Here is a 22,124-nt window from a genome sequence, read left to right on the forward strand (position 1 = left end):
CAGCGGCCGCAGATTGGCGCAAACAGTCGCCTGCCACCTTGTATGTGTGACCCTGCAGTTTGGGTGTATTTTATTTGGGGAGGACACACAGGCAGCGCTCAGGGCTGACTCCTGGCTCAGTGCTCAGGGTGACTCCTGGATCTGTGCTCGCTCAGGGATGACTCCTGGCTCTGTGTCCATGGGTCAGTCCTGGCAATTCTCAGGGTGTGATGCTTTAGCCCTGGGTTCTCTCGGGCCCCGTTTTAAGTCCCTTCCAAATCGGCCGTTTGCTCTGTCTGCCCTGAGGCTTGTGAAGCTCAGGCTCTGCGTAGCGCTGCGGCCCCGGTGTGGACGCACCCAGACTGCCGCACCCCTGCCCGGCCTGCCCGTGTCCAGGTCCCCGCGCCCCCGCCCGGCCTGCCCGTGTCCAGGTCCCCGCGCCCCGGCCCTGGGCAGGCCACAGCCCCCGAGACGGCCCCTTCCCGGACCTCTGCCAGCTGCACCCCAGGGCCTGGGCCCGGGCCCGCCGCCGCCGCCGCCACCGCAGAGCCGGGCCGTGCATCGTGGAAACCTTTATTGGACCCGCGCTCACCGCACAGCAGCCGGGGCCGCGCGTGCGCTCGCGTGGGCGGGCGGCGCGGGCACGTAAACACGGACGTGGTACTGGTGCGGCGCCGGCCGGGACATTCACAGAGCAGGGCAAGTGCAAATGAACGGAATGTGGGGGCACCCCGGGTCGCCCGGAGCGGGGCTGCTGCAGGGGCGCGGCAGGCTGCACCCAGGGGCCCCGCGCGCTCGCGCCCAGCCCGCCCCTCCCGCGGCACGGGGCCAGGCGGAACCTCAAAATAAAGTGTTAAGGCAATAAATAAAACACCCACCTCAAGTGCAAACTCACGGGGCGGGAGCGCGCGGGCGCCGGGCCCCGTGACCGGGCCGTCCCCAGGCCCCTGCACCCCGGCAGCGCCCCGACTCCGCGCCCAGCGCCCCCGGAGCCGGGGGCGGCCCCCACATCCCTCGCGGGTGGGGAGCGTGCACAGTGGCAGATGCGGGAATGTGGGGGACAGGGTCCCGGGGGCGAGCACGGGCAAGTGGACGGCGCCGCCCCCCCCCAAGTCCCTCCCGGGCCCCCTCCTGGGGACCCAGGGCTGGCGGGAGGGTGGCCGGCCGCGCCCATCGCTCAGGCAGGGGTCCTGCTAGGCCAGCTCGTCGGGGGGCCCGCTCGCGGGGGGCAGCGCCCCGTTCAGGCCCACGCTGCTGGCGGCCGGCGCGCCCAGGAAGCCCAGCAGGATGTCGCTGCGGCGCCGCGACAGCTGCAGGATGTCGTCGGCCAGCGCAGGCACCGACGTGTAGCGCATGCTGTCCAGGTCGAACATGTCCCGCAGGTACTGCACCACCTGGTGCTGCGGGGAGGGGGGGGGGCGGGCTGGTGTCACCCGCTGGCCGGGCCGCCCCGCCCCCGCCCCGCCCCCGCCCCGCCCCACCCGGACCGGACCCCGCCCCGCCCTCACCCACCCCGGACCCCGCCCAGTACCTTGAAGAAAGCGCAGACTTCGGCCAGCTGTGGCTTGGGACCCAGGAAGCCAAAGGCCAGGACCGGGCTCACGTGCTCCGATACGGAGTAGAAATGGGAGATGAAGCCGTCGGGGACCTGCGGGCAGCCGGGAGGCCCGGGCTGAGGCGGTGGGCACGGGCTGGGGCACCCCCGGCTGCAGCGGGCACCGGGCCGGGGTGGCAGCGCTATCAGTGCGCAGCCCGGGAGGGAACACGGCCTGGCCCAGACGGTGCAATCAGTGGCCGCCTGGGAGCGCAGATAACGGGGCCCTGTGTGTGTGTGGCGGGGGGCACGCTTACCCCCGGGTGTGCCGCCCTCCCACCTCCCGCTTCTCCATCTGTTCCCGAGGCCCCTGCTGGTGACCTCAGAGAGGCTCCTGGTCAAGGGGGCAGCTTCACAGGCCAGTGGCCAGGCGCCCTGCCCACCACACGGCCCCTGGGGGTCACTCACCATCAACAGTCTCCTCTTGGCTTTTAACACCGACCAGCAGGCTGTGGCCAGGGCCTACGGGAGATGACCGAGCCCAGGGTCTGTCCCCGCCCCGCGGGGCGAGGGCCAACGCCAGCGCTGTGGTTTTGGCTAAGCACTGGACCCTCAGACTGTTTCTGAGTGTTTGTCTGTTTGGGAGCCACACCCAGCGGTGCTCAGGAATTCCTGCGGGCAGTGCTTGGGGACCATATTAAATGTTAGGGATCAAACCCAGTCGGCCCCGTGCAAGGCAAATGCCCTCCCCACTGGACTATCGGACCCCAGCATTTTCTAAAGATTCTGGGCCTGGGACAGGAGAGACAGTACAAGGGTTAAGGCCGGCCTAGGTTTAATCCACAGCACCCCCGATGGTTCCTGAACACCGCAAGGAGCGAGTGACCCCTGAGCACAGAGCCAAGAGTAAGCCTCGAGCACTGGCGGGTGGGTCCTAAACCAAACCTCCATAAGCCGCACTGGCCCTGGACAAATTGACTTCCGGGTCAGGAGTGACTCCAAGACTTCAGGTCAGAGGCTCTGATGTGTGCGGGTGTGTGCAGGGGACCCCCGGGAGGCTGTGTCCCCGATCAGAGGGAGGGCAGCCCGCCCAGAGAGGAGGCTGGTGGTGGCCTGGACGCCACCTTAATGCTGAAAGCCAGGGCCGGGGCAGGGGCCCAGGCAAACCCGTGGGCTCGTTGCGTGAGCACGTGAGTGGCCATGTGTGTACACAGCTCTGGGTCTGAGTGCGAATGTGTGACTGTGAGGAGCTGAGTGCGAATGTGTGACTGTGAGGAGGAGGGCTGGGAGTGTGAGGCTGTGGGCGTGCGTGAGGTGAGCGTGGCTTGAGTCTGGTGTGGACGAGTAGCACGTGGATCTGCCCGAGTGTACGAGTGTGCGTTGTGTGCGTCTAGGGCTGTGAGTTTGTCGAGCATGTCTGAGCGTGCTTGCGGGCGTGGGAGTCGCGTGTGTGAGTGTGAACGTGCACAGCTGGGAGTATGTGCCAGTGTGAGTGACGGCTGGAGCGCGGGGGCCGCGGGGAGGGCGTTTGTCTCACACGTGGCTGACTCGGATTCGATTCCCGGCATCCCTTATGGTCCCCTGAGCACTGCGGGTGTGCCCCCCACCAAACTGTGAGTCCATGGATGTGTATTTAGTGTGTGCACATGTATGTCTGTGGTATGACTGTATGAATGATTCTATGTGAATGTATGTCTCTATGAATGCATGTGTGAATGTGTGTATGTGAATGTGTGTATGTGAACTTGTGTACGAATGTGTGTAGGTCTGTGTGAGAGAGTGAGTCTGAGTGTATGAGTCTGTGAGGGTGTGCATGTGAGCATGTGTGTGTGTGACCGTATGTCTGTGTATGAATGTATGTGTGAATGAATCCCTGTGAGAGTATTTTGTCTGTGTGAGCGTATTAACCTGAGTGTGTATGACTGTATATGTCTGTGTGAGTTTGTCTACGAATGAGTCTGTGAGGGTATGAATGTATGTGTGTATAAGAGTGAGCTCATGTGTGTGACTCTGTGTAAGTCTGAGCGTGTGTATAAATGAGCCTATGCGTGTATGAATGAGTCTGAGTATGACTGTGTGCGTGTATGTCTGAGTATATGACAGTGTGCATGTATGCCTGTGAGTGTACGTCTGTGCGTGTATGCCTGTGAGTGTATTTGTGCGTGTATGACTGTGCGTGTATGGCTGTGCGTATATGCCTGTGCGTGTATGCCTGTGAGTGTATGACTGTGTATGACTGTGCGTGTATGCCTGTGAGTGTATTTGTGCGTGTATGTCTGTGCGTGTATGCCTATGCGTGTATGCCTGTGAGTGTGTATTTGTGTGTGTATGCCTATGAGTGCATGACTGTGCGTGTATGACTGTGCGTGTATGCCTGTGAGTACATGGCTGTGCATGTATGACTGTGTGTGTATGCCTGTGAGTGCATGGTTGTGCGTGTATGTCTGTGCGTGTATGCCTGTGAGTGCATGGCTCTGTGTGTATGCCTGTGAGTGCATGGCTGTGCGTGTATGTCTGTGCGTGTATGCCTGTGAGTGCATGGCTGTGCATGTATGTCTGTGCGTGTATGCCTGTGAGTGCATGGCTGTGTGTGTATGCCTGTGAGTGCATGGCTGTGCGTGTATGCCTGTGAGTGCATGGCTGTGCGTGTGCGTGTGCGGCCGTGTGGGCGAGGGCGGGCGTGCAGGGCGAGGCAGCGGGCCGCACCGTCTCCTTGAAGCTGTCGGAGAGCCAGCGGTTGCGCAGGACGGCGAGCACCGAGGACGGGGGGTTCTCCAGGTCCTCGAAGGCGTCCATGAGGATGAAGTCGAGCACGATGTCGAAGAAGCTCATGCACACCACCTGCGCGAGAGCGGGCGGCGGGCGCCTCTCGGTTCGCCGGGGAGGGATGCAGCGCCCCCCCTCACCGGGCCGGGCGGCGCCCCCCACTCACCCCGCGGCCCTCCAGCTCCAGCCGCGTGGTGGCCCAGGTCTCCGGGCGCCGGGCGTAGCTCAGCAGCTCCTCGTAGCTCTCCAGGAAGCCTTTGGGGCTCTGCGGGGAGGAGCGGAGCCGGGCGGGGCTGGGGGGGCGTACAGGGCCCAGGGTGGGGCCCCAAGTCTGTTCTCCAGCCCCACATGGCCCCGAGACCAGCGGCCTGCGCAGAGGGGCCGGCAGATAGCTCAACGGTGGGGCCTGCCCGGCACACAGCCAACCCGGGTCTGACCCCGGCATCCCAGAGGGTCCCCCAAGCACCACCGGGACCCCAAAACCAAAATAAACATATACAAAGCACAGGGCCGGGGACTGCTCACAGGGCAAAGGCCCAGGGTGACCCCAGCCCCACAGACCCCGCACACATCCAGGAGCGACACCCCCTCACCCGCCAGTAAGAAGCCGGGAGTAGCCCTAAGTTCTACCTGGCGCGGCCCAAATCTCACACACACACACACACACACACACACACACACACACACACACACGGCAAGTCCCGGCCGACTCGTGCTGAGCACTGAGCGCAGAGCACCTCCGGAACGCAGCCGGCTCTGGCAGGTGGGGAGTCCAGCCCCACCCGAGGAGGCAGTTTCACGGGCCCCAGGCCAGGCCCGGAGCCAGCGCATGCGCCCGTAACAGCGGCCTGATGCCGGCGGGTCCTGGTGCACCGGGGACAGGCCTTAGGGACACGGGAACCGGGCGGCTCCAGCGGGGAAACACTCGGGCCATCACTCTGTGTTTTGTGGGGGTCGGGGGCCACGCCCCCGCAGCAGTGGGACGCCTGAGGCCCGTCCAGCCCTCTCAGGCCACCAGCCCTGATACTTCATAAAAACACACCCTAGGGGCCAGAGCGACACAACACGGAGAGAGTCTGCCTTGCATGCAGGTGACACGGGTGCGACCACAGGGTCCCCGGAGCACTGCCAGGAGATCACCCTGAGTGCAGAGCCAGGAGCCAGCACCGCCAGTGTGGCCCTTAACACTCCCAAGGACACGGAGACCCACTCCCGGCCCGCAGGTGCACGGCCCAGGGCCGAGTGCCAGTCCTGGGGCTGAGGCTGGGGTCTGGCAGGCAGGGCAACGTGCCCACAGCGCCTTCCACACCGCCCGTTCCTGAGAGCTCCCCGGGCTCAGCTGTGGGCAGGAACTAGGCGTCTCTCGCTGTGACGTCCCCAGATCAGGCCCCGTCTCAAATGCCGCAGGGCTGGGCCACCACGGGCTCTGCCACCCAGGAAGCCTCGGAGGGGGGCTCCCGCGGGGTGCCAGGGCTTGGCTGAGGCGGGGCTGAGAGCGGGACAGGAGGGGAGACGCCCCCACCCTCGCCAGTGCCCCAGTCACTCCCACCCCAGCCCCTGATCGCAAAGCCCCGAGACTGTACCGGGGTGCCGCAGGCCAGGCAGGGCCTGGGCTCTGGTGTGGGTTTGTTGTTTTGGGGCCACATCTGGCAGTGCTCAGGGGCTACTCCTGGCTCTGTGCTCAGGAACCACTCCTGGCGGTACTCAGGGGACCGCAGGGGATGCCCGGGAATGAACCTGGGTCGTGCCGTGTGAGCAGCGCCCTCCCCGATGTGCTGTGGCCCCGGCCCCGGGATGGGTGAGGCCCCAGGCTCCCTTCCTCCCCCAACCCCAGGTCACAGAGCCAGGCTGCTCTGACAGGGAGACAGGACCCGTGCCCGTCTCAGCTCTGCTCTCAGCGGCACCAAGGCCCAGTTCCGAAGCTCGGCGCCAAGGCGCGCTGGCCCCACCCTTCCTCCCCTTTCCTTCTTCTTTCTCCTGGGCCAAACGCAGGTGCTCGGAGCTCAGTTCTGTGCCTCTCAGGAGACCATCGGCGGTGCCAGGGCTTAAGCCGGGGCCCACCACGTGCAAGGCAACCTCCCGACCCGCTGGACAACCACCCTCGTCCCTCTTTCTTTTTCTGGCTGGACCTTCCCAGCAGTGCCCCGGGAGCGTGGGAGGGGGACACCAGGGCCACATCCGGTGCCCTGGACTCCACACCCTCCCTGAGCCAAGCCCAGAACCAGGGGGAGGCCCTGAGCCTCACCTAAAATGAGAACAAGGGGGGCTGGAGCGATAGCACAGCGGGGAGGGAGTTTGTCTTGCACGCGGCCAACCCGGGTTCGATTCCCAGCATCCCATATGGTCCCCTGAGCACTGCCAGGGGTGATTCCTGAGTGCAGAGCCAGGAGTGACCCCTGTGCATCACTGGGTGTGACCCAAAAGGCAGATAAATAAATAAAATGAGACCAAGGAGCCAGGGGGGGCGGGGGGGGGCCTGGCGGGGCCGCGCCCTCCTCACCTTCTCAGCCTTGGTCATCAGGCCCGCCACCATCTGCCGGCCCACCTCCCCGAAGAACAGCTGGTTTCTCTTGTCTTCCAGAAGGCCCTGGGGACCAAGAGAGGGAGAGAGCTGCCAGGCTGGACCCCGAGCCCTGGGGGCACCTGCGGGGGCTGGGCAGGCACCCGAGGCACACCCACCTCGAAGGCCTGGCGCACGCAGTGCAGCTTCGCCAGGAAGTCCTGGTCGCTGTAGCAGCCCAGCAGCTCTGTCCTGGGAGACGAGACACTCAGAGCCCGCCCGGCGCCCCGCCCCCACTGGACACTCCCTGGCCGGCCCTGTCCAGCAGAGGCGCCGCGGGCAAAGGTTCAGCAGGGCCTCGTGGCCCCGCGGGGTCCGGCCGCTCACCGCGGGGTCCGGCACAGCACCCGGCCCTCCTTCACCAGCTGCAGGGCCTCCTCGTAGGCCGCCGCCGGCCGGGACAGGGGCACCGGGTAGTCGCCCACCTGCAGGGATTCGAAGAGCTGGGGGCACGGAGAGGAGGGGGCATCAGAGCCGGGCCCCGGCGGCGCAGAGACTGGAGGGGCGCCCCTGCCCCCGCCCGGCCCGACCCCCGCGGGGCGGCAGCACCTCGGTGGCCGAGAAGAAGGAGCCGTCCGAGCTCAGGCTGTCCTCGTCGGCGTCCGCGCGGAAGTGCAGCGGGCCCTCGGTCAGCGGCAGCATCAGCGTGCGCTCTGCGGGAGGGGGCTGCGCTGGGACCCGGGCCCTGCCGACCAGCACAGCAAGCCCTGAGAGCAGAGGGCTCTGGCACGCCCCGGGGTCCCAGCCTCAGCCCCGTGCAGGATACGGCTGCCTGGTCAAGGGCCCCCCAAGTCTGTGTCCCCCCTGGGGGGCTGGGCCCATCCTCAGATGCCCACGGAGTCCCACAGGGCTGAAAGCACCGCTGGGGAAAGAGGGGTCAGCGCTGCCCTGGGCCTGGGGCGGGGTCAGGGTGGCTGGGGGTGGGGTTAGGGCACAGGGGGTGGAGCCGAAGACCTGGGGGCGGGGCTAGGGCATACAGGGAGGGATCAAAAGACCTGGGGGCGGGGCTAGAGTGCTGGGCGGGGCTAGAGCACTGCAGACTGGGCTAAGGAAACGGGGAGGGGTTAGGGAACCCAGGGTGGAGATAGAGTTGGGGGGGTGTTAGGGTGCTGAGGGAGTGGCTAGAACACCGGGGAGGGGTTAGGACACCCAGGGGCGGGGTCAAGGCACCCGGGGAGGAGCTAGAACACTGGTGGGCGCAGCCAGGGCACCCAGGGGTGGTGTTAGGGTTGGGGGAGCCGGTTAGGGTGCAAGGGAAGGGGCTAGAACACTAGGGGGGAGGGGTTAGGGCATCTGGGAGTGGGGGTTGAGAACCCAGGGGAAGGGGGTGTGGTCACTGCCTGCGGCCTGGGAACAAGCAGACCCTTTGCCCCCTCGGGCCCCTGGGCGACAGAGGGCTACTGTTCTGGGTCTCTGGCCTCCCCGGGCTCCCAGCCACCGCGGGCGCCCTCCGCCCTCCCGGTGGCACAGGAGGGCCAGGCCGGGCGTGGGGGTTGGCGGCTGGCTGTCCAGCGGGCCCTGCGCACTCACCCAGGTCCAGCAGCATGCTGTCGGCCGGGAAGGAGGCCCCGAACTCCTCCTGCAGGTGGTAGGCCCGGTGCAGCAGCGCCTCCAGCTTCTCGGCGAACTCCCGGCGCTGGGACTCGGGCTGCGGCAATCAGCCACGGTCAGGGAACAGCCTCCCCACGCCACACCGAGGGGCTGACGGCCGCCCCCCAGGGAACACAGGCACAGGCACGGCCCCCCAAGGAAGCCAGACACCCGCCCACCCACCCCCTGGCCGCCTGTGGGCACTGAACCAGCCTGAAACTTGCGGGACTTGGGGAGGGCGCTGCAGAAACTCCTGCGGAAACTTGCTCTTTCGACCCCTTTTCCCTTTCCCGCCTCCGCCCGGGATGCTCAGGCTCCTCCTGCCACGGCTCGGGGCCCCTCTCGGCACCACACGCGGGTCTGCCATGTGCGGGGCGGGCGCCTCCCTGCTGTCCTCTCTCTCTGCCCACGTGCTTTCTCCACACTTCTTACAAAATCTCTAGAAATCCTTACTTTGGGGGGAGGCTGCCACCAACAGCGTGGGAGTAAGGCGGGACCCTGTGGCAGGGCTCAGCCTGCAGTGCTCCCAGCACTCAAGCTCAGGCCCAGGGACACACACGGGCCACCTGAGCTCCCTCCCAGACTCCTGGGGACCCACGGGGCGTGCCTCCCCCAGAAACTTGGCTGGGAGCCCAAACCAAGCTGGTTCAGACCTTGGGAACTGGCTCTGGCACAGGAAGTTTACACACGACCGACCCACAGGGTCCCCAGGACCAGCAGTAAGCCCTGAGTGCCAACAGGCGTGGCCCCCCAAAAAACAAATCCCCAACAACAGCCCTAGGTGTGTGTGCCCTTGAGCAAACCGCCCCCCCCCCCCCCGCTTCTGCGCCTGCTCCCCCCCACCAGGGCCCAGGGAGGCACACACAGGCCCGGCTGTTTCTCAGGGAGCCACTAGCTCCGCTCCTTCCCGTGACCAGGCCCCAGGGAGCACAGGGGCCACCTCGGCCAGGGCTCCGGGGACAGAGCCGGAAGCGGCCACCACGGCCTCAAGTGGACCGCACGGCCAGGGCCGCCTGCGCGGTCAGTCCCCCGGCACCCGGGGAGGCGGGTCCCTGTTTTGTTTTGGGGCCACACTGCCTGCTCGGGGCTGGCTCCTGGCTCTGTGCTCAGGGATCAACCCTGGTGGGCCTGGGGGGCACCGCATGGAAGCAAATGCCCTCCCAGGACAGTATCCCTCCGGCTTGGGAAGGGGGATTCCTGGATGTCCGATTCATCGAGAAACTCAAGGCAGCGGCGGTGGAACCAGGCCCCCGGGAGCTGGGTGGCACCCAGGAGCCCACTGGCCACTGCTCGGCGAGACCACGGAACTGCTGGCTCTCCGTGAAGTCAGCTGGGGCCCAGGGAGGGTTTCTGAAACAACCCCCAAAGCACAAATGACAAAGGGAAAACACGCCTGCCGGGTGTGTGAGATGCTGGGGGCCATCCCTGGCACCCGCCAAAACCTGACATAGTGTCGTGGCCAGGGCGATGGTACAGAGGGGGTCAGCCCTGCTCTGGCCCGAGTCCCCAGAACATCCGCCCCCATCCTCCCAGGGGGCACCCACCTCTGACAGCGGGTCGGACACAGCCTCGGGGGGGTGGGGCCCATCCCCCAGGGAGGGGGTGCCGCGGCCGTCGCCCCGCTGCCCCACGCTCAGCGCCTGCTCCCACTTCTGCAGGGCCTCCTCGAACAGCTCCATGCCTGTGCAGGGAAGGGGAGGTCGGGGGCGCCCGGCACAGCCCCCTCTCGGGCCCCCAGGGCCCCCCCACGCCCCTGCCCGCCCCCCTACCTTGCATGTACAGGCTCTCGGCATGGCCGTCACTGGTGGTCACCGACTCGTCCACCCCGTGGGCATCCCAGGGGCCCGAGCAGGCCGCCGTGGGGCTGGAGGAGTTCACGGCCGCCATCTGGGCACGGAGCAGCGCCAGGAGTGAGGCCTTGGCGGGACCCCCCACACCTCCCTGCTTCAGATGCCGCAGGCCCTCTCGCACGCCCTCCAGGGGCAGACCCCCAGGGCAGGGGGATCAGCGCCAGCACCTGCCCCCAGACTGGCCCAGCCCACTCCTGTGTGCCCGAGGGGGCACCCGGGCCGGGCTGGGCCCCCACCCAGGCCCGCATCGCTTCAGCTCAGCCCAGGAGCCTGGGTCAGCGGCCATCTGGGAGCCAAGGTCCCCTGCCTGGGCTGGGGATGTGGTCAGGGGCCCTGGTTTCGACCCCCAGCAGTGCTGGGAACGGCCCCAAATCAAAGAAACTCCAGGGAGCGCCTGGGAGAAGGAAACTGAAGCCTTAAAAAACAGAACAAAGCAACCGCCCCCGAAATAAATACCCAAGTCCCCCCCAGAGTCCCCCGGGACATCCCCCGGGACGTGCCTCCCGGGGGCCCTTGTGGCGGCACCGCCCGGCACAGTCAGGGGGTGCGAGGGGCCGGGTGCTCCCGGCCAGTGCTCACCGAGGCCAGGCTGTGGGAGGAGCCGGAGCGCTTGCTGGGCTCCAGGGAGGAGATGCCGCTCAGGGTGTCGTTGCTCTTGCTCCCGGGGCTCTGCACCCGGCGGCTGGAGTAGCCTGGGAGGAAGGGGCGCTCAGTCCGGCTCCCCCCACCCCTACCCCCTGGGCGCCGACCCCCTGGCTGCTCAGGGCCAGGCCCCGTCAGGAGGGGCTGGGAACAGTGAACGCGGGGGTCTGCCCCGGCAGCTTCCTAGCCTGGGAGGGGGAGGGGGACGCATGCCCGAGTGAGGGACCTGGGGTTCTCCGCCCCCCCGAAAAGGATCTGCGGCAACAGCATTTTTTTTTTTTTTTGCTTTTTGGGTCACACCCGGCGATGCTCAGGGGTTACTCCTGGCTCTGCACTCAGGAATTACTCCTGGCGGTGCTCAGGGGACCATATGGGATGCCGGGGATCGAACCCGGGTCAGCCGCGTGCAAGGCAAACGCCCTCCCCGCTGTGCTATCGCTCCGGCCCCAACAGCATTTTTTTTTTTTTTATGCGGGTGGGGAGTTTTGACTCCCAAAAGGCGCCTGGTGCTCAGGGCTGGAGCAACAGCACTCTGGGTAGGGCGTTTGCCTTGCATGGGGCCGACCCGGGTTCGACCCCCAGCATCCTACATGTTCCCCGAGCACTACTAGGAGTAATTCCTGAGTGCGGAGCCAGGAGGAATCCCTGAGCGTCGCCAGGTGTGACCCCAAAAAAAACAAATAAAACCAAAAGCGCCTGGTGATTCTTGGGGGTGACTCCTGGCTCTGCGCTCGGGAATTATTCCTGGCGGCGCTCAGGGGACCCTATGGGATGCTGGGGATCGAACCCAGGTTGGCCCGTGCAAGGCCAGCACCCTCCAGCGGTAGGAGCACCCCGGCCCCAGGAAATAACTTTGACAGTAAGGGGGGCTGGAGGAATAGCACAGCGGGGAGGGCGTTTGCCTTGCACAAGGCCGACCCAGGTTCGAATCCCAGCATCCCATAGGGTCCCCTGAGCACTGCCAGGGGTGATTCCTGAGTGCAGAGCCAGGAGTAACCCCTGTGCATCGCTGGCTGTGACCCAAAAAGAAAAAAAAAAAAACTTTTACAGTAAGTTAAAAGGAGGGACCAGAGAGAGTATACAGTGGGCAGGGTGCTTGTCTTCACACTGAAGACACAAGTTTGGGCCCAGAACCCCATGTGGTCCCCGATGCATCAGGAGTAAGCCCTGAGCGTGGAGGGGGAGTGAGCCCTGAGCACAGAGCCGGGGGCGAGCCCTGAGCCCTGAGCCCTGAGCGCTGAATGTGGCTCCAAACGCCCAAGCACGCGATAGTAAAAGGGAAGAAGAGAAACGAGAAAGCGGGCGGGGGCGACTCACACTGTCAGTCAGGGGCTGTGCCCGCCCCCCAGGGCCAGTGTGAACCCCCAGCCCACAGCCCTGTGCTAGCCCCGCCTGGAGACCTAGTGAGGCGGTGCGAGCGAGAGCCCCGGGCTCGATCCCCGGCTCCCACTGGGTCCCCCAAGGACCTCCAGGAACAAACCGGGCCCCAGACACGCCCCGGGCGCTGTCAGCTATGGCCCTAATGCAAAGGTGGAACTTTTCTTTTCTTTTCTTTTTCTTTCTGGATCACACCCGGCGATGCTCAGGGCTGACTCCTGGCTCTGCACTCAGGAATCTCTCCTGGCGGTGCTCGGGGCACCCTATGGGATGCCGGGGATCGAACCTGGGTCAGCCACGTGCAAGGCCAACGCCCTCCCGCTGTGCTATCGCTCCAGCTCCTATAATTTCATTTTAAATGAGAATTTAAAAGGGGGGACAGTGGAAGCCTGGCACTGGGGTTTGGAGCACTGCCTCCCGAGCGTCTGGGCGCTACCTCAGACCCCCAATGTCTCACGGTGCTGCAAGCACCGCAAGGAAAGGGACGTGGGTGCCCCGAGACCAAGCACGGGGCCCAGACGGCCCTGCATGAGCGCCGTGCCCCCGCCCCTACCCCCGGAGCCCCGCCAAGCACGGGACGCCAGGGTGTGCCAACAACAAAGGGAACGGGGCGGGGGGGTGTAAATAAATCACCAACCTAGAGGCCCAAGAGACGCTCAGCAGGAGGCCCCAGGGTCCCCGGGCACTGACAGGGGTGGCCCCCAAACCAAGAGAGAGGGGGAGGAAATTTTTTTTAACTTTTTTTTTTTCTTTTTGGGTCACACCCGGCGATGCACAGGGGTTACTCCTGGCTCTGCACTCAGGAATCACCCCTGTCATGGCTTCCCCTCTCATTCAACATTTTCTTTTTTTTGGGGGGGTCACATCTGGCGATGCTCAGGAATTACTCCTGGCGCTGCTCGGGGCCATATGGGATGCTGGGGATCGAACCCGGGTCAGCTGCGTGCAAGGTAAACGCCCCACCCGCTGTGCTATTGCTCCAGCCCTTTTTTTTAACTTTTTAAATTAAAAAAGATGACTGACAGGACCAGAGTGATGGCACAGCATTTGCTCTGCACGCGGCCAACCCGGGTTCAATTCCCAGGACCCCAGCTGGTCCCCTGAGCACAGCCAGGAGTAATTCCCGAGGGCAGAGCCAGGAGTAACTAACCCCTGAGCATCTCTAGGTGTGGCCTAAAAGACAGAACGAAATAAATATAAAATAAAAACGAGAGGTAGAGCCAGAGTGATAATACAGCAGGGAGGGCCCTTCCTTTGCACGGGGCCGACCTGGGTTGAATTTCCAGCACTGCACAGGGGTCCCTGAGCACTGGATATAGACACACACTACACACACACACACACACACACACACACACACACACACACACACAGAACGTACACATACACACACAGAGTACATACGCACACAGAGCACACAGAGTATGTACACAGAGTACTACACATACACACACAGAGTACGTACACACACATACACAGAGTACGTACACACACACAGAGTACGTATACACACAGAGTACGTGTACACACACACACACACACACACACACACACACACACACACACACACACACACAGAGAAATCAGAGTTGGAGGGACAGCCCAGGAGGGGAAGGCACTTGCTCTGTGTGTGGCTGACCCGGGATCACCCCTGGCAGAGAGCCACGTCAAGCCCTGAGAACCACTGGATGTGGCCCGACCCCTCAAAATTAAAAAAAAACATTAAAAAGCAAAACGTTTAGGGCCAGAGCGACAGTACAGCGGGCAGGGCGTTTGCCCCGCATGCAGCCACCTGGGTTCGATCCCCAGCATCCCATATGGCCCCGAGCAGCGCCAGGAGTAATTCCTGAGCATCGCCAGATGTGACCCCCCCAAAAAAAAGAAAATGTTGAATGAGAGGGGAAGCCATGACAGGCCCTCCCATTCCAGAGTCAGACCCGCCTGCCGGCGGCCGCGTGCTTCCATGGGGGCCCCTGGAAAGCGTCAACGGTCACACCACCCTGCGCCTGCGCTGCCCGGGGCGTCTCCCGCCCCCCAGCCCGCCCCCACGCCCACCCCCACGCCCACCTTTCTTCACCGATGGGGCCTTCCTGGCCATGAGGATCGGGAGGGGCACGGAGCCCAGGTGCTCGGCCCCCGGCTCGGGGCACACCTGCTTCTTCCTCCGCCGCCGCCTCTTCAGCTGGTGAGCGGCCAGGGCCAAGGCCACGGTGCCCAGGGCTGTGGCCACGAGGACCTTCCTGAGGCCGGGCGTCAGCCGCAGCTGGGAGAAGGCCGACTGCAGGCAGGAGGCAGGCCACGGGTCAGGCCCGGGGGCAGGAACGGGCGGGCCCTCAGGGTGGCTCTCGGGAGAGGGTGGGGCGACGGCTCCTGGGCCGAGCCCTGGGACTGCACAGTCCCGGAGCACTGAACCAGGAGCACAAGCAGAACGGGGAGGGGGCTGGGGTCAGACACATGATGAGCCCAGGGCACACGGGGTCCACGACAGCGGGTGCTGCTAGCATGGGGCCGGGGGGAGGGGTCAGGTCTGGCGGCCTCGGGGCAGCTCGTGGCACCAGGCTCCCCTGTCCAGCCCCCGGCCTTGTCCAGACGCGGGCTCTAGGCCTCAGCTCAGGTGCAAGGGGCTGCAGCAGACGCTCTGCAGAGGGTCCCTAAGCCTCGCCGGGGGACCTGAACACCCCCCTCCCCACGAAGGACACAGGCGGAAGTGAAAGACAGACGTCTGCCCCGGGCTGGGGCACAGCCTTGCACGCCAGGGCCTGGCTTCCATGCCCAGGGCCGAAGGGGGCTCGGGCGGGGGGCCCATTCCTCACGGATTCTCCCCGTGGCACAGACGGGCCCTGGGCCCCTCGGCCCACCCGCCTCCCCCAGGACCAAAGCCGGAAGGAAGCATCTGGAGCTTGTCAGCTACAGAAAAGCCCATTTTAACCAGCCACTCCCCCCCAGGAAGGCCCCCAAGGGTCCGATTCAGGGACTGAGGATGGGGACACCGGGCCGGAGGGACAGTTCTCGGGGCCCACTCAGGCTCGGGTCACCGCCACCTCTGGGAGGGACCCACACCCAGCCCCGAGCACCGCCAGACGCTGCCCCCCCGAGTGAAACAAACCAAAGAGGAGACGGCAGAGGCGGTGCGAGGGGCCCCGGGTCACGGGAGGGGGAGGGGACGCCCACCGGCCACCCCCGCCTTTACCTGCCCAAACGTGGTGTAGAGGAACACGGGGATCTCGGCCACCGTCATGGCCAGGGCCTGGATCATGGACACACCCTCCGTCCTCCGGAACGCCATGGCAGGTCCGGCACCCGCAGCTCCCGGCTCCTCGCGGGCGTCTTCACCTGGTGACCGTCCACCGCCCGGTCACACAGCCACGCACAGAGCAGTGGGCCCCTGGGCGGAGCTGAGACATGGATGGCCAGGTCAGAGCCTGGACATGCCCACCGGCACGCCCCAGGGCATGGGAGCAAGGAGCAGGGAGTGCCCGGCGGGCTGGGGTGGCTAGCAGGCAGAGGGCCTGGGGCAGCCGCCCACTTGGGCGCAGGGACAGCACAGGACAGGGAGCGGGGGGGGGGGGGCGGTGGTCTCACATCTGGGGCTCCGTGCCTCAGTTTCCCCAGCAATTTAAACGCAGGGCCCCTCCTGCTCAACAAGGATGAGACTCTGCGGCTCCCAAGGCCACTGACCAAGAACAAACGCATCTTTTCACAGCCCACAAAGCCAGGAATAAACTCGCAAGGCAACTTCCGGGAGGTGTATTATGAAAACAGCAGGAAAGAGCCTCAAATAACCAAGCCTGGGGCCCCAGGAGCACGGACGGAGGGCTGGGCTGGTCCACACGGGCTTCTCCTGAGTCATTATAATCCAGTGGTGCAAGTGCTCTCGCCGGCCCCCACCCCCACCCCTATTTCCAAAGAGAACGCAGAGAGGTCAAGGCAGGAGTCCAGAGTCACACAGTGGAGGAGGCGGAGTCCAGACTCTGCCCGAGGGCGCCTGCACTTCAGACTCAGAACAGGTGCCACAGCCAGAACAATGGGGAGGCTCTCCCGCCTCGCACCCACCAGCCCAGCTCGATCCCCACCCCCCCCAGCCAAGACCAGTAGTGATTCCTGAGGGCAGAGGCAGGAGCGACACCTGAGCGTCCCTGGGTGTGACCCCAAATGCAAATCAGCAAACAGAAACCCCCCATAAAAATCCATACTGGGGCTGGAGCGATAGCACAGCAGGTAGGGCATTTGCCTAGCACATGGCTGACCCGGGTTTGATTCCCAGCATCCCAGCATATGGTCCCAGCATATAATTCCCAGCATATGGTCCCCTGAGCACCGCCAGGGATAATTCCTGAATACAGAGCCAGGAGTAACCCCTGTGCATCGCCGGGTGTGATCCAAAAAGAAAAAAAAAAAAAGAACAAAAATCCATACTCTGGGGCTGGAGCAACAGTACAGTGGGTAGAGCGTTTGCCTTGCACGTTTCATCCCCTGCATCCCATAGGGCGCCCCCCCACCCCCCAGCACCGCCAGGAGTGACTCCTGAGTGCAGAGCCAGGAGGGACCCCTGAGCATCCCCGGGTGTGACCAAAAAGCCAAAAAAAAAAAAAAATCCATACTCAGAGCAAGGCACCCTGCATCCGACTGTGGCCAGCCTAGGTTCCACCAGTTTCGGGGGCGATTTCCCTCTGGGAGTCCCCCCAGAATACCCCACTCCAAAACCAGCAGAGGCCAGTCCTCAAGAGGGACAGGAGGGCGCCCCCCCGCAAAGGCCTCCCGGGGACCTCAGGCGCAAGGAAGGGAGCTGCAGGCGGGGACACCCCGACCCCGGGCCGCTGGACCTGCTCGGGCCTGAGAGGGGGGCACCCGGGCCGGGGGTCCTGGGTACCACCTGGCCTGCCAGGAGCTCGCTGACCGCCAGGGGTCAGGGCCCGTTAACACCAGCCGCCCGGGGACCAGCCAGGGGCAGACGAAAGAACGCGGGCGGAGGGAGCAGGAACCTGCGTTCTCGGGCACCGCGGGGCCCGGCGGGGAGGGGACGGTCACTCACAAAGGACTCCGCGCTGGAACCCGGGGGGACGCGGCCGGAGGAGGGCAGGGCGCGCGCGGCCGAGGGGGCGCCCAGGGTGCCGGGCCTGGCCCGAGTAGCTCCTGCACCCGAGAGGACGCGGCTCGGCCGGGCGCGGGGCAGCGCCTGCCCGCCCCTGGCCGCTAGGCCCTCCCCCGGGGAGGGCGGCCAGCGCGGGCGCCGGTGGCACCACCGCCGGGGCACCAGGGGAGAGGCCACCGGCCGTGGCGCGGCTCCCGCCACACCGACGCTGCCCGCCCTCGCACCCGGACGTCACCCGCCCGCAGCCCCGGGCCGGCGCCTCCTCCCAGGCCCTCCGGCCCCGGCGCCCACGCGATCGCGGGCACCTCGGCCCCCGCGCCGGGCGGCCCCTTCCGCCGGCCCCGGCGGGATTCCCGGCGGGAGCCCCCGTGCCGGGCAGCGGGCAGCGGGCAGCGGGCAGCGGGCAGCGGGCAGCGGGCACGGCCGGCCCGACCCCCAGCAACACCCCCTTCCTCGGAACCTGCCCGTGCCGGCGCGGCCACCCCGCGCGCAGACCCCCGCCCTCCGCCCCGGCGCCCGAGTCTCCTTGCACCTGCGCCCGGGTTCGAAGCCCGGCGCCCCGTGCCACTCACCCGGGCGCCCATCGCTGCGGAAGGGCAGCGTCTCCTTCCCCGGCGCCCGCGCAACCAAGCGCCAGCCTCGGGGAGGGCGTGGCCTCGCGCCGGGCCAAGCAGACCGGACCAATAAGCGCCACCGACCTGCTCCGCGCGCCTCCGGCCTCGGGCCAATGAGGCGGAGGTCGGGACCAATCCGGTCACGCCCCTCCTCCCCCGCTGCCCCGCCCCCTAGTGCGGTTGAGGCGCGGAAGTGCTCTCCCGCCTCTTCCGATTGGACGTCGGGATTCCCTGGATCGGGACGGCCAATGGGCGGGGCCCCTCTTAAAGGGGCCGAGGCTGGGCGCGCGGGGCTTTCCGGACGGCAGCGGCGGAGAGACAAATTTCTCTGGTCCTTCGAACGCCGGTTTTCAAAGGCCAGTGCCTCGGACGATCCACAGCATCTTCTAGGACATTCGCCACTCTCCACCTTCTTCAGGAGAACGTGCCATCGCGCCCCCGACTTGAAACCGTCACCCAGGGGCTGCAGTGATGGGGCTGTACAGCAGCCTGGGCGCGTTTGCCTGGCGTGCAGCCCACTGGGGTTCCATCCCCGCCACCACATGCATAGTCCCCCAAGGCCCACCGGGAGTGATCCCTGAGCGCAGAGCCAGGAAGAAACCCTGGGCACCGCCAGTGTGGCCCAAAAACCAAAAAAGAAACGGTTAGCCTAGCTTGGCAGCCTCCCAGCTGCGCTCCCTTCTGACAGCACAGCTGTACCTGCCACCGCACTGGGCTGGGGCTGGCGGGAGCAATCCTGGAGCCTTAGCTCGAGCGCGTAGGCAAGCTTATCCCAGCGTGAAATGGGGTGGAATCATCGGGCCTCACCTGGGACGAGGGGCATTGGTGGAGGAAGAACACTGGAAGCCCGGCTGGATCTATAGCACAGCGGGGAGGGCGTTTGTCTCACACGCGTCCGACCCGGGTCCGATTTACAGCATCCCATAGGGTCCCCCGAGCACCGCCAGGAGTAATTCCTGAGTGCAGAGCCAGGAGGAACCCCTGAGCATCACGGGGCGTGACCCAAAAAGCAAAAACAAAACCAAAAAACACTGGCAGCCCTTTAATAACTGTGGAGAGCAGGGCACATCTAGTTAAATTATAATCGTCAGCACCAGAGAGAAAGTGCAGGGTTTAAAACAGGCATGCAGCTGACCCAGTTTGATCCTCAGCTTCACATGGTTCTCTGACCACCTCCAGGAGTCATCCCTGAGCTCATGGCCAAAAATACCGGAGCCCTGCTGAGTATGACCCAAAACAAAGATATACAAAGGAATCAGCAAAGTTCCATTTCATTTATTCAACCCTTGATCTTCCCTGCACCACTTTCTCTCTGCTCAGGTAAGGAACACAGCAGTAGATACATTACACTATATTTTTTTCTAGTTTTCGGCCAGACGCAGCAGTGCTCAGGGTTTACTCCTGGCTCTTTGTTCAAGACTGGCTCCTGGCAGTGCTTCGGGGACCTTGGGGTGCCAGGGAGCAAACCAGGGTCAGCCGTGTGCAAGGCAAGTACCCTACCCACTATGCTATCTCTCCAGTCCTGACACTTGTGAAATATAATACTCCCCTAAAAGGAGAAACTTGGGAATGTGGGGAGACCAGGGCCCCACCAGGTCTCCTGTGGGGAGGTGGGAGGAATCTGCTGCAAACGGCCTGAAAGCCTCGTGTGGGAGCAGCAAGACTGTGACCCAGAGGCAAGAGAAAGAAACTGACTTTTTCCTTTTTGGGTCACATCGGCTATGCACAGGGGTTACTCCTGGCTCTGCACTCAGGAATCACTCCTGGTGGCACTCAGGGGGATATAGGGGATGTTGGGAATCGAACCCGGGTCGGCCGTGTGCAAGGCAAACGCCCTCCCTGCTGTGCTATCGCTCTAGCCCCAAGAATCTGACATTTTTGAGCTGGGAAGCAGCAGGAGTGAGTGTGGCTGTAGATAACCCACGGGAGAGGAGTCCAGCTCCACTCCTGGGGTTCCAGGACGAATCTCCCCTTTTCTCTTCTTGTGACTTCAGGCAAATCCCTTCGCTTCTCTCAACCTCAGCTTCCTGTCCTTTCCAATGAGCATCTTAGGAGGAGCTTAGGTAATTATCCACTTAGAGGTCAGGCTGGCCTGGCATTTTGGCCAATACTGCAAGAGCCAGGGCACGGAAGCCTGCGATCAATCCTCCAGGGTACTGAGAAACAAACAGAAACAAACCTATGTAGTCGAGCAGGAAACGGATTAATCGGGTGATGCCTAGAGACTGGGACTGTGGGGTAAGCCATCACCGCCCCCAGCTCCTGTCTGGTGCTCTCTCCCCCGTGACTGCCAGTCCAGGACGCTTCACTTGCTATGTTCCATATTTCTTTGCAAGAACGGATGGGCCCTGTTTAGGCTCTTTGCTGCATCCTGGAGCCTGGACCTGCGCCTGGCGTAGTAGACGCCCACACCTTCTCCTTGCTGGCAACCGGGTCCGGGCTCTGCAGAGCCCCCTGCTGGACAAAGCTCAGAGTGCAGTTTTAGCAAGAGTCCTGCGGAGGGCGTGCGCAAAGCCCCCTCAGCTTTCTTTAGCATCACTAGATCACTGCGCCCTTCCGATGGGATTTATCATTCTCCACCCCAGGTTCCTTCTTCTCTTCCCTCTGTCTGCCCTCAGCAGGAAACCTCCTCTCCTGGACACTCCCCCGTGACTGCCCGTTGACTCTCCCCTCCCCACCCCGCCCCAGTTCCTTGGCTATAAATCTCTCATCCCAATTGTTTCTGTCTTTTCTTTTTTTGGAAAGTGAACACTGGTGGTGCTCAGGGAACCAGTTGGTGGCAGGTTTGAACCTGGGGCTCCCACATGCAATGCATGTGTTCCAGCCCACGGGAGTTGAGCCCAATCGTCTCCCCTACTGCAAGACTGTCACTGTAACATCCGTCTTGAACACAGTCTTTCCCGCCATCTAGAACAACTATCCTGAATGCTTTGTTCTGTAGCAGTGCTCAGGGAGCTACCGCATGAACAGACACACAATTACATTGACATGTGTATGAATGTATGTGTCTGATGAAAGCACAGCGGGCTAAATTAGTGATGGAGACACTTATATAAAAGCATTAGTAGCCAGTGATCCATCCTGGTAAATAGAAACACATGATGAGCACATGGGGACGCAAACATGTGAATATACATGGAGCTGATGCATTGCAGGTACCTGAGTCGTCTGGGGATTAATGACCGCTCCATACAGATAGGGATTTTATTTTTGGCTTTTTGGGTCACACCGGCGATGCTCAGGGGTTCCTCCTGGCTCTGCACTCAGGAGTTACTCCTGGCGGTGCTTGGGGGAACCATATGGGATGCTGGGGATTGAAAGCAAATGTCTTGTCTGCTGTACATTCACTCTGGCCCAGATAGAGACATTTTTCTGGAGGGTGGGCCACATCCATCGGTGTTCAGGGCTCACTCCTGACCCTGCACTCAGGGTTCACTCCTGGTGGACTTGGGGGGCCATATGAGGTGCTGGGGATCAAACCTGGGTTGGTCGCGTGCAAGGAAAGTACCTTAAGCTTTGTACACCAACACTAAATTCTTTTTTTTTAGGGGGTCACACCTGGCGATGCACAGGGGTTACTCCTGGCTCTGCACTCAGGAATTATCCCTGGCGGTGCTCAGGGGACCATATGGGATGCTGGAAATCGAACCCGGGTCGGCCGCGTGCAAGGCAAACGTCCTACCCACTGTGCTATTCCTCCAGCCCCAACACTAAATTCTTACATTTTTCCATTTGCAAGCTCTTTTTCTTTTCTTTGGGGGGGGAGGGACACACAACTGGTGGTGCTCAGGGCTTACTCCTGGCTCTGCACTCAGGGACCACTCCTGGAGGTGCTCCACGAGGCATATGGGGTGCGAGTGATTGAACCCTGGTCAGCCACGTGCAAGGTAAGCACCTTACCCGCTGTTACTGCTCTGGCCCCAGAAGGATATTTTCAGGTCACAATTACTTGACATAGGGTTGTGACCCTGCGTTTAAGGAGCAGTAGTACAATGGGTAGGATGTTTGTCTTGCACCTGTCTGACCTGACTCGATCCCGGACCCCAAGTTTGGTTCCCCAAGCCCTTGCCAGAAGTGATCCCTGAGCTCAGAGCCAGAAGTAAGCCCTGAGCACCACCTG

At 63.7% G+C, this 22,124-nt stretch overlaps 1 protein-coding gene across 1 annotated transcript; it reads right to left on the reverse strand.

Annotated features, from left to right (window-relative positions):
* Nucleotides 1–535: 535 nt before the first annotated feature.
* MIGA2 (mitoguardin 2) lies at nt 536–18,116 on the reverse strand. Its single transcript, XM_055142316.1, has 16 exons — nt 17,963–18,116; nt 15,489–15,693; nt 14,366–14,576; nt 10,859–10,971; nt 10,199–10,316; nt 9,974–10,110; nt 8,370–8,487; nt 7,389–7,492; nt 7,167–7,282; nt 6,959–7,031; nt 6,780–6,866; nt 4,446–4,544; nt 4,220–4,354; nt 1,982–2,035; nt 1,511–1,627; nt 536–1,379 (listed from the first exon to the last, which is right to left on the reverse strand). The coding sequence occupies exons 2-16, from the start codon at nt 15,582–15,584 to the stop codon at nt 1,173–1,175; spliced, it is 1,785 nt and encodes a 594-aa protein (XP_054998291.1). The 5' UTR covers nt 15,585–15,693; nt 17,963–18,116; the 3' UTR covers nt 536–1,172.
* Between the last annotated feature and the right edge of the window lie 4,008 nt (nt 18,117–22,124).

Source organism: Sorex araneus, chromosome 1, assembly GCF_027595985.1.
Source record: "Sorex araneus isolate mSorAra2 chromosome 1, mSorAra2.pri, whole genome shotgun sequence".
Classification (NCBI taxonomy): domain Eukaryota; kingdom Metazoa; phylum Chordata; class Mammalia; order Eulipotyphla; family Soricidae; genus Sorex; species Sorex araneus.

Excerpts from the sequence above, each read along its gene's own strand:
- MIGA2 (XM_055142316.1), bottom strand. The coding sequence starts at position 15,584 with ATGGCGTTCCGGAGGACGGAGGGTGTGTCCATGATCCAGGCCCTGGCC. Across the intron at positions 10,972-14,365 it reads GGCCCCATCGGTGAAGAAAG|GCTACTCCAGCCGCCGGGTG; the intron begins GTGGGCGTGGGG and ends CCTTCCTCCCAG. Across the intron at positions 1,628-1,981 it reads CCAAGAGGAGACTGTTGATG|GTCCCCGACGGCTTCATCTC; the intron begins GTGAGTGACCCC and ends GGCTGCCCGCAG.